The following is a 12,176-nucleotide window of genomic DNA, read 5'->3' as shown; positions in this document are numbered from 1 at the left end:
TAGTGGATATATAATAAATAGTTCAGGCTTGAATCTGCATTAGTGGCTGAGATATACAGGCTTCACCACTGGATTCTGTATTATTTATGTAATAATGGTGTTATGACTATTTGCTTTTGGATTATTATTATATATTGGTTTTGTTCAATTGGTCACAGTTGTGTTTCTCTTCGGTTCATATTCACATCAAACATCAGAATGAAGAACCAGTCTGATCTCTGCGACTGGAAACTTGGATGCAATAAGGCTACAGTCAGCCAATCAAAATGAATGTTCTAAAATCTACATAAAAGGTAATAAAACAAAGAAAGCTGAAACCGAACCAAACTGCAGTTCACCAGAGGTGTTTGCACCAGATTGGGATGCCTTTACTTATCAGAGCTTGACAGGAAACGTTTCCTTTTCTTTTAAGAAAGCCAAGCATGCTGGGAAATTCTTCACCTATGTCTCTGTTCCAGTCTTTTAATTTCATGACCAGATATGAAAGAGAATCTTATTTACACAACACTTGTTTACGTCCGTCTTTGTTTCTTTCCTTGTCTGGAGATTAGCAGTGATCATGGGTGAGTTCTGTTCACTAATCAGCTTACAGTACTTACACTTAGAAAAACTGAGCCTACGCAATACCTTTGTTCATCTAAGATGGATGTAGGCCATTTAAAAATATGTTGGAATCTAAACCTTTCATCTGTGTGTGTGTGTGTGTGTGTGTGTGTGTATATATGTATATGTCTATGTAGAGAGAGAGAGAGAGAGAGAGAGAGAGAGAGAAATTAATGAGTGCCAGAACAGAGAGGGTTTAGAGATATGGAGATGGATGTTGGAATGAGAGAGAGAGACAGAGCATAACTACATGGTGCTGTTCCTCCTCCTCCACAGAGTGCAGGGAGCTTATTTCCACTGGCAGGCCATCAAAGCGCTCACTCACTACTCCCACAATGCTTTGCCCGTGAACCTCTGAGTCAGCTTGTGTCCACAATCACGCACAGAATTATTGTAATCAGAGGAATCCTCAATCCAGCAACACGGGCTGCAGCTGTGGGAGGGCGAGGAGTCGCAGGTAATCAGGTTTTTCCCTGCAGAGCCACGTTGCTCATCCGAAGCCCTGGAGATCAACACAGAGCTGTAAACTGCACCCCTGGAGCCAGATAGTGTTTAGGAAGACTTGCTCTGCTGCTGAGGTTCAAGTTTTTTTCCTTTCGTCAGCATGTTTGACACAGCTGTTGTCTCAGATCACAGCACGTGTACTGTAGCACTTTTAGTTTAGTGCATTGTTTTCTGTCCCTGGAGTTTATCCTACTCTGCACATTTAAGTGCTTTTCCATTCCAGCACACCTGTATCAACTCATCTGCTCTAACAAGCCCTGTATGAGGCTTAAACGGGTGTGTCCGGGCAGAAAAGCTAAAGTACTGAGAAACACTACTGTAGACTGTTTAAGCAGCAGTAATTCAGCAACACTGTGGGTTTTGTTAAAAGTTGTTTGCTTGGATTGTGTTCTACAGTGCAAGAAGCCACATCTTACCTACTTATCACCTATTATGAAGTTCTGGGATTTGTTAGGATGCATACTTTGTCTAAAGACCAGTAAAAAAAAAAAAAAGCTGCCGATTGAATAAATGAAAGAATCAAATAAATATAGGCTACTTAAGAAATGTATCATATTAGCCGTAGCGCTACATCATGTAATAATGTATTGCGTAAACCATAGTATGTACAAATTCTTCATCGATCTAAAGAAAGCAATATCATTATTTTACAAGAAACGTTAACTTCTAAAATAAGTTCTTTTAATGTAGATGTGTTATGAAACGGGGGGCACGGTGGCTTAGTGGTTAGCACGTTCGCCTCACACCTCCAGGGTTGGGGGTTCGATTCCCGCCTCCGCCTTGTGTGTGTGGAGTTTGCATGTTCTCCCCGTGCCTCGGGGGTTTCCTCTGGGTACTCCGGTTTCCTCCCCCGGTCCAAAGACATGCATGGTAGGTTGATTGGCATCTCTGGAAAATTGTCCGTAGTGTGTGATTGCGTGAGTGAATGAGAGTGTGTGTGTGCCCTGCGATGGGTTGGCACTCCGGCCAGGGTGAATCCTGCCTTGATGCCCGATGACGCCTGAGATAGGCACAGGCTCCCCGTGACCCGAGGTAGTTCGGATAAGCGGTAGAAAATGAATGAATGAGTGAGTGAGTGTTATGAAACGACTGGGTGGTAACAGATAAGTGACAAAATTAAGAAAAAATTAAAGAAATCCAAATGCTCAGTAGAACCGCTGTAGAGTGGACAAGTGACTGTCTACCACATTGTACTTAAAATGATGTAAATTTGTCCTACTTTTTCACTTCCTGTCAATCCAAAGGTTATCTGTTAGCAAATCCCACGTAGTATTTTGCTATTCGGTTACTACACAATCTGCTAGTTCTTATGTTAACATGTTAAACTTTTCCTATAATTTCATGGCAGATTATATTGTTATATCTGTTATATGTTTTCTGTATGAAGTCTCACCACCATCTTTCTCTCTTTTTATCTCCACAGCATGTCTGTTTCGCTACAACGCTCTTTCTTTAGTCTACCTACTGTACCTGCTGCTGCTGCCATGGTTCACCTGGCCCAACAAACACACAGCACGAGGTAAGAATAATAAAATCTCGCACACTTTTACCTCTAGAACTTGTGTTGGTTTGGAACAAGACATGTGCCAAGTTTTCTGTTTCACTTTATCATGTTTGCATTTAGGCCCTAAAATTTCTGGGCTGTAAGAACTACCCCAGATAACTGTGATGTCACTCTGTACTCCATCAAAGTCCAGATGGTGGGAGTGGTTGTGTGGTCTGTTCCCTCCACTTTATCTTTACACTCACGGTGGCTTAGTGGTTAGCACGTACGCCTCACACCTCCAGGGTTGGGGGTTCGATTCCCGCCTCCGCCTTGTGTGTGTGGAGTTTGCATGTTCTCCCCGTGCCTCGGGGGTTTCCTCCGGGTACTCCGGTTTCCTCCCCCGGTCCAAAGACATGCATGGTAGGTTGATTGGCATCTCTGGAAAATTGTCCGTAGTGTGTGATTGCGTGAGTGAATGAGAGTGTGTGTGTGCCCTGCGATGGGTTGGCACTCCGTCCAGGGTGTATCCTGCCTTGATGCCCGATGACGCCTGAGATAGGCACAGGCTCCCCGTGACCCGAGATAGTTCGGATAAGTGGTAGAAAATGAGTGAGAGTGAGTGAAAAATAAGGGTCCGTGGTGGTCCAGCTGCTTGAATTTGATTCCCAGGTAGGGAACCAGCGCAGCCATTGAGGGCAAATCCTCAGTTCCAATCCCAAGCCCAGGGCATCCAACATAACACCTGTGCTAAAATTAAATATGTCTTTCGGACCATCAGCTGTGGCGACCCCGAGCAGCCCGAAACACAGCAACGACTAGATCTGAGGAAAAAAGTTTTAAAATGAGGGTTTATTTATGTAAGACTACTGTCTAAACTAATGTTCTAGGGAAACTTATGGTCATATGTTCAGTGGTAAACAGTGCATAAGGCTTATTTTAATCAGCGTGGCCTCTTGTTGGTTTCTTCCTGCTTGGTGAGGGTCTGGAGAAGTGGTGCTGACAGAATCTCATCTTTGTTATACAACAGGCTGTATAAGTAGCAGGTGATAACTGGAGCTACTTCCTATTTTGACTGATATGAATGGATGTGCCAGCAGTTTATTTTGATGGCAAATGTTCAAGGTCTACAAAAAAACAGATGAAGGTCAGGCCTCAGCTTCCTATCAAACAGTAAATGTTGGTTTATGTCAAGGCTGATATCAGACTCGTAAGAAAATTCACATACACCGATCAGCTATAACATTAAAACCACCTGCCTGTTATTGTCTAGGGTTCCCGTTTGCTGCCAAACAACTCAGATCTACTGAGACCTCTGAAGGTGTGCTGTGGTATCTGCCACCAAGACATTAGCATCAGATCCTTTAAATCATGTAAGTTGTGAGGTGACGCCTTCATGGATCAGACTTATTTGCCCAGAACATCCCATGGGGCTTATCTGGGGCTGAGTCAACACCTTGACATGTTCCTTAAATCATTTCTGAACAATTCCTGCTGAAAGATGACACTGCCATTAGGAAATACTCTTACCATGTAGGGGTGAACTCAGTCTGCAACAATCTTTAGGTAGGTGGAACATGTAACATCCACATGAAAGGACCCAAGGTTTCCCAGCAGAACATTGCTCTCTCTTCCCATCTTTTCCTCGACGCACCTGGATGTCAATATGATGTAAAAGAAAACATGATTTATCAGACCAGGTCACTGTTTTTCATTGCTCCATGATCCAGTTCTGATTCCACTGTGCCCTTTGTAGTGGGATCAGCATAGGCACTTTTTTACCGGTCTGCAGCTATACAGCTTCATATTTCGCAAGCTTTGATGCACTGTGTCTTCTGACACCGTTCCATCATAGCCTGAAGGAAGTTTTTTTTTAGCAATTTATGCTACAGTAGCTCTACTGTGGGATCGGATGGGACGGGCTAGCCTTCACACCCCATCACCCTGTCTCTGGTTGTTCTGTCTTGGATCACCACAAGACCTGTTATTTTGGAGACCCTCTCACCCAGTCGAAGTATGGTCACAATATGGTCCTTGTCAAAGTCACTTTGATCCAAACACATTTTTCCCGCTACCAACATGTGCTGCCTAATATCTTCTAATCCTTGACAGATGCCACTGTAATGAAATAATCAACATGATTCTATTCACCAAGTGGTTTTAATGTGATACCTGATCGGTGGTCATCCTAAAAGTCCTAAAAATGTTTTGATATTTCCAGAAGTAGCATTTGAAGAGTCAGAATCATTGAACTGATGACAGTTATACAGATAAAATACAGAGGTTAGTTCTTCTGTAGATAACCGTTGCAGTTACAGTATGTACGATGTAGCTTCTGAAGGAATGTTGCTTTTCTTAGCGTTGTGGTTGTTAGCATCAAGATGTGAAGTCAGTCACAATATGTCTTATTAGCATGATAATACCTGAGATTAATGTCCCCAAGACAGAAGTGGAGAAGACCACAAATGGACCTAAATATATACACGAGTATCAACACAGTAGGGCAGAATAAAGTCTCGTTAGCTAGATAGCGATCATTGAGGTGACAAGCATGATGATGATGATGATGATGTTGGTAGGCTTATACACACTTTCCTTTAGATGGTTATAAAAGAGAAATGATTTATAATTTCTGTCTCCTATCGCGTCATCTCAGGAGTTTTTCTCGCCAGCTCTGGCTTGGTCATTAGGGATTTCATGTAATGAATTTACTTTAATCCAAATGCTATCTAGATTTCTGTAAAGATGCTTCCAGTTGTCCACTTGTTGCTTCAAAGCTCAAATTCTAAATTCTCGATTCTTTTTGAGCTTTGAGCTTTGAAGCTTTGCAAACGGAAATACTTCTAATTACATTTAGATTTACAACCTTATCCAAAGTGACTTCCAGTACATTTACCTCATTTATACAATGGCAACTGAGGGATTAGAACCTTTTTCAATGGCCCAGCAGTGGCAGCATGAGGGTCCTACTTGGTAGATCCTAATGGTAGTCAGAATGAGGAGCTGAGAGAGCTGGACTAACTAAAGACTTGAGTTCTGCTGCATTGCAGTGGGTAGTCAGTGGGTAGTCAGCGGGTAGTCAGCGGGTAGTTGAATTTGTGGGCACTGTAGGAAACCACAGTGGGAAAGTAAACTAGCTCACAGATGAATGTATTTTGAACAAAAACTTAATTAAATAATAGAAATAAGTTTTTACACTCTGTTGAAGTGGATGAGTTACATTCGAGTATACATTCTATAGCAAGTGGTCAAAAAGGTTCTTCACTTGTATACCTCTTGGGAACAATTAAAGGTTCTATGAAGACCTACCAGGTGCCCATCCACTTACTGTAGGAGGCTTAACATAATTTAGTGAATTATTCACTAAACGCTTAACGACACCTTGACTCCTTTTCCCACAGCTCTTGCAAACTGGAAGGTCTCTGGTTTCTGGTCACTGGTGCTTCCACACTGAGCTGCATTTTTTTAATATCAAATTTATCAGTTAAGATGTTGATCAAACCAGTGATTTCATAGTTAATCGTCTCCATCTATTCTGGAGTAAAGATTAAACCTTCACAATTCCTTTGAGTAACTTCTGATAATCTTTACCAGACTTGTTTTAATTCTCTCTCGGCCACCGCATATTGTGATTTATTTATTTTTTTTCTCTAGATAAACTAAGGACTGTTTTTTATCGTATTATATGCAGCGTCTCTGTAACCCATTCCTGTTAGGCAGTTTTCATACTGCACATGTTCACTGTGGTCTGAATGCGAGTGTGTTTTTTTCCCCGCTTCCTGCAGCACTGGTCTTGTTTCACACTCACTTGATTATATCGAATCCCAGAAGTGAAGATGGAGAACACAAGCAACTCACCATGTTTGTTTGGTTTTTTTAGTTCTACTATGCACAGTAAAGACTCCTCACCTCTTCTGTGTCCCACAATGTTCCCCTGCTACTCATTCTATGTGTGTGTTATAGAAACTAATGATGTCATCATCATCATCATCTGAAACTCGCTTTCTCAGATTACTTTACTTCCTGAACTGTGTGCAACTATTCTTCCCCCAGATCCTACAGGTAGCCGTGGGTTCAGTACCACACTGTGCTAAACCTGTTCTGGTTCATACTAAACTGCCAGTGGGGAAACATCCTGAGAAAAAAATGAGTATAATAATGAGTTTTTCTCATTCATCTATTCAGCATTTAAAACCTGCTCTACAGGAACAGCTAAATAAGCTGGCAGGGGATTGTGTGGGCTTGAGGGTTTTGTCCTCAGCTTCTATTTTATTTGTAGTTCATTGGGTTAAGCATTATATGTTTCTAGGTGTTTATGAGGACGGGATTTCGGAAAGGATACCAAAGCTTTTTAAATTGCTTAAAATGAACAAAACTGAGAATTTATGATTATTTTTATACCTGAAACTGAGCCATTTGACTCTTGAATGCTAGTTTCTACTAGTGTCATGTAACGGATGCAACTTTAAAACAAAGTTTAAAAAAAGAAATACAAAATTGGACACAGATGAAGGATATGTTTGTGTTTGTGGTTGAGACTTTTTACGGGTGGTTGCTCACGCTCAGAGAGGCCATACTGATTCCTAAAAAAAACATTGCTTCAATTTAGCAAGCCAAACTTTCCATCAGGTTTCTAATTAAAGATTAATAAACACTGGTTGCGATTTTAGATCCGAGAGCAAATATTTTCCATATCCTGGTCTCTGGCATGTCTGTGGTCAAGGTTAGAGCAGTCAGTAATGCCTGTGTGAAACAATGGGGAATTAACGGGTCCTCGCACACTCACTCTCTCTCTCTCTCTCTCTCTCTCTCTCTCTCTCTCTCTCTCTCTCTTTCATGCTCTCTCATATTTTAGCTTGTCTATTGTTCTGAAATGTTTTGTTTTTCTGCTGTATCTCGTGTCTGTCATGCTCCGGGGATGCAATGCAGCTTATCATTTCCCCTAGTGTGAGCTGACAGTACAATCAGATGCCTCACTTGCTTCCTACTGTTGAAAAATACAGCCTGAGCGGACAAATCAGTAGCCCGGACACGCAGGACAAGCAGATTTTATGTCCGGGGTATCAGTTTGTCATTAGTTTGTTTCCTTGCAGACAAGAACAGGTTGTCTGGAATGTAGCTGTGCTTATGAAGAAGAAGAAGAAGAAGAAGATGTTATTAACATAACCCACTTCCCAAAGTGCTGTTACTATAGTAACTGTAATATCTAGAGCATGTGCTATTTGCTGCAGAGACATGTAAGTATGTGGAAACAATCCATTCTCCCAAAAAGCTGTAAAAACAATATTCTTTACATGAGAACATTACATCAAAGCTGAAGTGTTCACTGACAACGTTATCCATGAACTTTACTAGCTGACTCGCTCACCGTACATTATTATGTTATGCTAGTTACCACTTTTTAGCCTTACGTTAAGTTTCCAGTCCCGGGACTGGGTTCATATACTGCAGCTCTTTCTTGACTATAACCCGTTTGTACGATGTACGATTTGTTCAGCCCTGTATACTTCAGAGGAAATATTAACACTTGACAACATCTGAATGGTTGTAAGGAAGGGGAAACTCCTCCAGAACTCATGAGCTCATTGAGAGCTTGGGATACTGTAACGTTCTGTACACCGAAGCTTTGAGGGCGATTCGTTGGATTCTGTATAGGGCATAAAGTTTGAGATGCAAGCCGCAGCGTACTGACAGAAAAAAACAAAACAAGATAGCTTTTTAATTCAAATCACATTGCTGGTTCTCCGCTAGGAATTAGCACCACTCTCTGTGGCCTGGAAATGCTAGCAGAGCAGATCAGCTGCGAGTGGAGAGAAGCTTCAGGGAAAGCTAAGCTGCGAGAGGCGAGCGTTCCAGAGCATTTCACCGGCATGGAAAATATCCATCACTTCCCTGACTGCATTAAGCCAGGGTCACTCATTGTTTCCTCAGGAGGAAAATGTCTTATTAAGTGCTTTCCCCTGACCTTTTTGCCAGAAAACAAAAAACAATAAAGAAACAGTACACGTGTGTGTTTAACGTTCCTGGAGAGAATGATATTCTCAAGCGTCTTAGGAAGAGAGTCGATCCAAGTGCTAATGAGCAGCTGATGATCAAGAGCTTTAGGGGATGTTGATGATGACGTGATGACTCCAAGTTTATGTACGACAAGTTTCCAATCTGCACAGATTTTCTCTAGATTGGAAACTACCTCAGAAAAGCATTAGCATTGTAGCATTAATAATGTAGACGTTTGTAGTAGAAACATTAGCGTAGGTTGAAAGAAACAGCCTGAGCCCGAATCTGGAGAATCCCAGCTGTGGTCTTTCTCTCTGCTTTTCCTTTCTTGTTTTCCTTCTAACCCCAAATTCTTTTTTTCCTCATGTTTCCCATGAGGCTGCATTTCAATGAAGGTGGTTTTTCTTGTGGTGTCGAACATATGAAAGCTCTCAATGTAATTTACTCATTACTGCTAGCTTAGTATTAATAGGGAATGTCATGCTAGCTTTTCAATCAGCTACGTTTTCTAAGGGCGCATCTCAATCACCTCTACACTTACATTTAAATTTACGCCCTTATCCAGAGCGACATACATAAGCGCTTAAATCTCTATCATTGATACATTAATGCTGGCTCACTAGGTTACATACTTAAGATACCATGAGTTTGTTCAAAGTTACAATGAAAAAGTTTCAAAGGTTGTGTTTTTTTTTTAATATATGCAAAAGATAGGGAAAGTAATAATAATAAGTAGGTGAATAAGTAGGTCTTCAACCGCCATTTGTAAATAGCCAGTGACTCAGCTGTCTGGACCTCTAGGGGAAGTTCATTCCACCACCTTGGTGCCAGAACAGAGAAGAGTCTTGTAGTATACTTGCCTCTTACCCTGAGAGATGGTGGAACCAGTCGAGCAGTGCTGGTAGATCGGAGGGTGCGAGGTGCAGTGCGAGGAGTGATGAGGGCTCTCTAGCTCAAGAGCTACTAAAGCAATAACAAGCCACCAGAGCTGGCTGAGAAATATGATGTCATTTAGTGAGCATATATAGTGAGCATGGATGCTCCTTGTGTTTTTGTGTTTTTTTTTAGGGAGCGACCGTTCCAGTACATTGAAGGATTTCGCGCCAGATAAAAAGAGACAGAACTTTCAAATGGTCGACTCCCTGATCAGTGCCCTGTCTACTGAACTACAGAGCCGACTGAGACACACCCAGAGGTTGTTAACTAGCTAAACAAACTAAAGTTACAAAGCTAGATAAGGTTGTAAGTGTTATCTCATTAGTATATTAGAGGAAGGGGGAGGAAGAGGAGGAGGAGATTAGGTGTCATTTATTAGGTTACGACTAGACCCTTCTTATATGTGAAAGAAGAAAATGTCTTAATATGGTAGGAGTTGTATGTGTTAGGATTAATGGATTCTTATAAAACACACACACACACACGCACGCACATTATTCTAGCGGTTCATAAACTTTTTTTGAGTGCAACCTACTTTTAAAAATGTTTGACAATCCCGAGGGTTGCTCAATTAATTCTTTTTTCACAAATCGCAAAAGTTTTGAATTTTGTTGCTAAACAAGTAAGCAAGCGAACATTTAACATTTTTTCATGGATTAGAATCATTTTTCTTTATTACATTTATTTTGTTTGAACATGTTTTAGGGAATCAAAATACTGTATAAGAATATAGGTTTCTGGAACATGTAACGAAAAGAATGAGTAGATTATATTTTTTTAATGGAAGCAATTTTTTAGGGGGAAAAAAACGATTTCCTGTTTTAGTGTGTGCCAAAAAGAAAATAGTGACCTATTTTCCATTTTTTGTTTAAAAATAACAAATACAACCTAGACGTGGATGTGATATGGTTCCAATTTGGCGAGTTGTGTGTGTGTGTGTGTGCGCGTGTGTGCACGTGCGTGGGTGCTCGCCTATTCGTTTTTCAGCCTTCTGTAGGTACAGAAATGTAAATAGTTCTTCAGTCATGATCTTTAGGAGCCTCTTATTTGCTACGTTAAAAAAAAAAAGAACAATGATTTAGTGAAACATGACCTGAGCCTACATTCAGCCTTTAATGAGCACTAACAAAGATGGATTGTCAAGAATCTTTACTTTGTGTAACTCGATTAGCTTTGTGTCTCTTCGTTTGAATCGGTGTGTTGTTTGCATGACGATCTTTGAATACAGGAGTCAACATTTACCGTCCCTGCAGGAGAGGAGCTGCTTCTTCAGCGTATTCAGACAGAAGCCTCTCAGGTTCCTTCTCTTTGTCCCTACAGCACAGCATCATTTCCTGCCTTTTACAGTGTTTGCTCTCTTTTTTTCTTTCACAGCTCTGTTTGTTTAAACGACATGAATTCTGTAGAATTTAGTAAGGATTAGATAAACGCTACATGCCGCTGTGTGAAATCTCATTGTTTCAGTAACCACAAATACATTTAATAGCTTTCTTCATGCACAGATTTGGCCAAAAACGTCTGTCTGGCAGATCACCAGATCACGAGTAACAAACCGATGAGATTTCCAGACATGGAAGAAGGAATTCTGCAATCTTCATATTTTGCTCTATCCGCAGTGTCGTATTTCTCAACGCTTTTCAAGATGGTCCTGAACAAAGCCTCTGTCTCTGTGAGGATTTGCACAATAAGGAGATCATGAGGTGAAACTGGCACAGGGTTCAGCTGACAGACTGCAGTCCAGATGTGTACTCAGCACACTACTTCAGTAGACTGAACTAAACAAATACAGAGAAAAACCAACAAATCAAAAACCTCTCTGTCGCTTTTTGCGATTGTTTTTTTTTTTTTTTTTTTAACACAAACCAGTGCATTTGGGTAGCAGATTCACTGCTTTATCTAAACGCACACTTTAAATAATTTGACTTGAATACTCCAACTATACAGTGGACACGTCCACCAATCAGCCATAACATTAAAACCATGTGACTTCTGATATGTGACGTGAATAATATTGATTATCTCATTAGAGTGGCATCTGCCAAGGGGTAGGAGATATTAGGCAGCAAGCAAACAGTCAGAAGAGACAGAAGCCAGGGGTGTGTAAGGATCTGAGTGACTCTGACTAGGACCAGATTGTGATTGGATAGACAACTGGGTCACATGATATGGATGTGGAATCATGTGGGTGTTACTTGTGAAATGTACCACCAGGATATATAGTAGCCTAGTGGTTAAGGTGTTGGACTGCTGATAGGAAGGCCATGAGTTTGAGTCCCAGGTCCAGCAAGCTCTCACTGCTGGGCCCCTAAGCAAGGCCCTTAACCCTCGACTACTCAGTTGTATAAAAATGAGTTGCTCTGGATAAGGGCATCTGCCAAATGCTGCAAGTGTAAAAAATGTAAAATGTCCTGAACATTATTTTAGACCAGGTATAAACTCCTTCAATGCAATGGTGTTCCATAATAGCGGTGTCCTCTTTCAGCAGGATGATGCTGAACACTGCAAACTGCAAACACTGCTCTGGAATGGTTTGAGGAACATGACAAACAGTTCAAGGTGTTGCCTCAGCTTAAAAATTCCCCAGGTCTCAATCCTAACAAGCATCCGTGGGAAGTGCCGAACAAACCAGTGCGATCATCTTCCAGCCTAAAGG

The 12,176-nt window shown here is 41.2% G+C and overlaps 1 protein-coding gene across 1 annotated transcript in view; it reads left to right on the top strand.

Moving 5' to 3' along the window:
• piezo1 (piezo-type mechanosensitive ion channel component 1) overlaps positions 1-12,176 on the top strand; it is a 96,218-nt gene that overhangs the window by 28,707 nt on the left and 55,335 nt on the right. The window contains exon 2 of the mRNA XM_060858946.1: positions 2,531-2,626. Coding sequence (XP_060714929.1) covers positions 2,531-2,626 — 96 coding nt within the window. The remainder of the gene's footprint in view (positions 1-2,530; positions 2,627-12,176) is intronic.

Source organism: Tachysurus vachellii, chromosome 23 (assembly GCF_030014155.1).
Source record: "Tachysurus vachellii isolate PV-2020 chromosome 23, HZAU_Pvac_v1, whole genome shotgun sequence".
NCBI lineage: Eukaryota > Metazoa > Chordata > Actinopteri > Siluriformes > Bagridae > Tachysurus > Tachysurus vachellii.
Note: the sequence above shows the minus strand (reverse complement) of the source record. Positions and strands in the feature narration are given on the sequence as shown.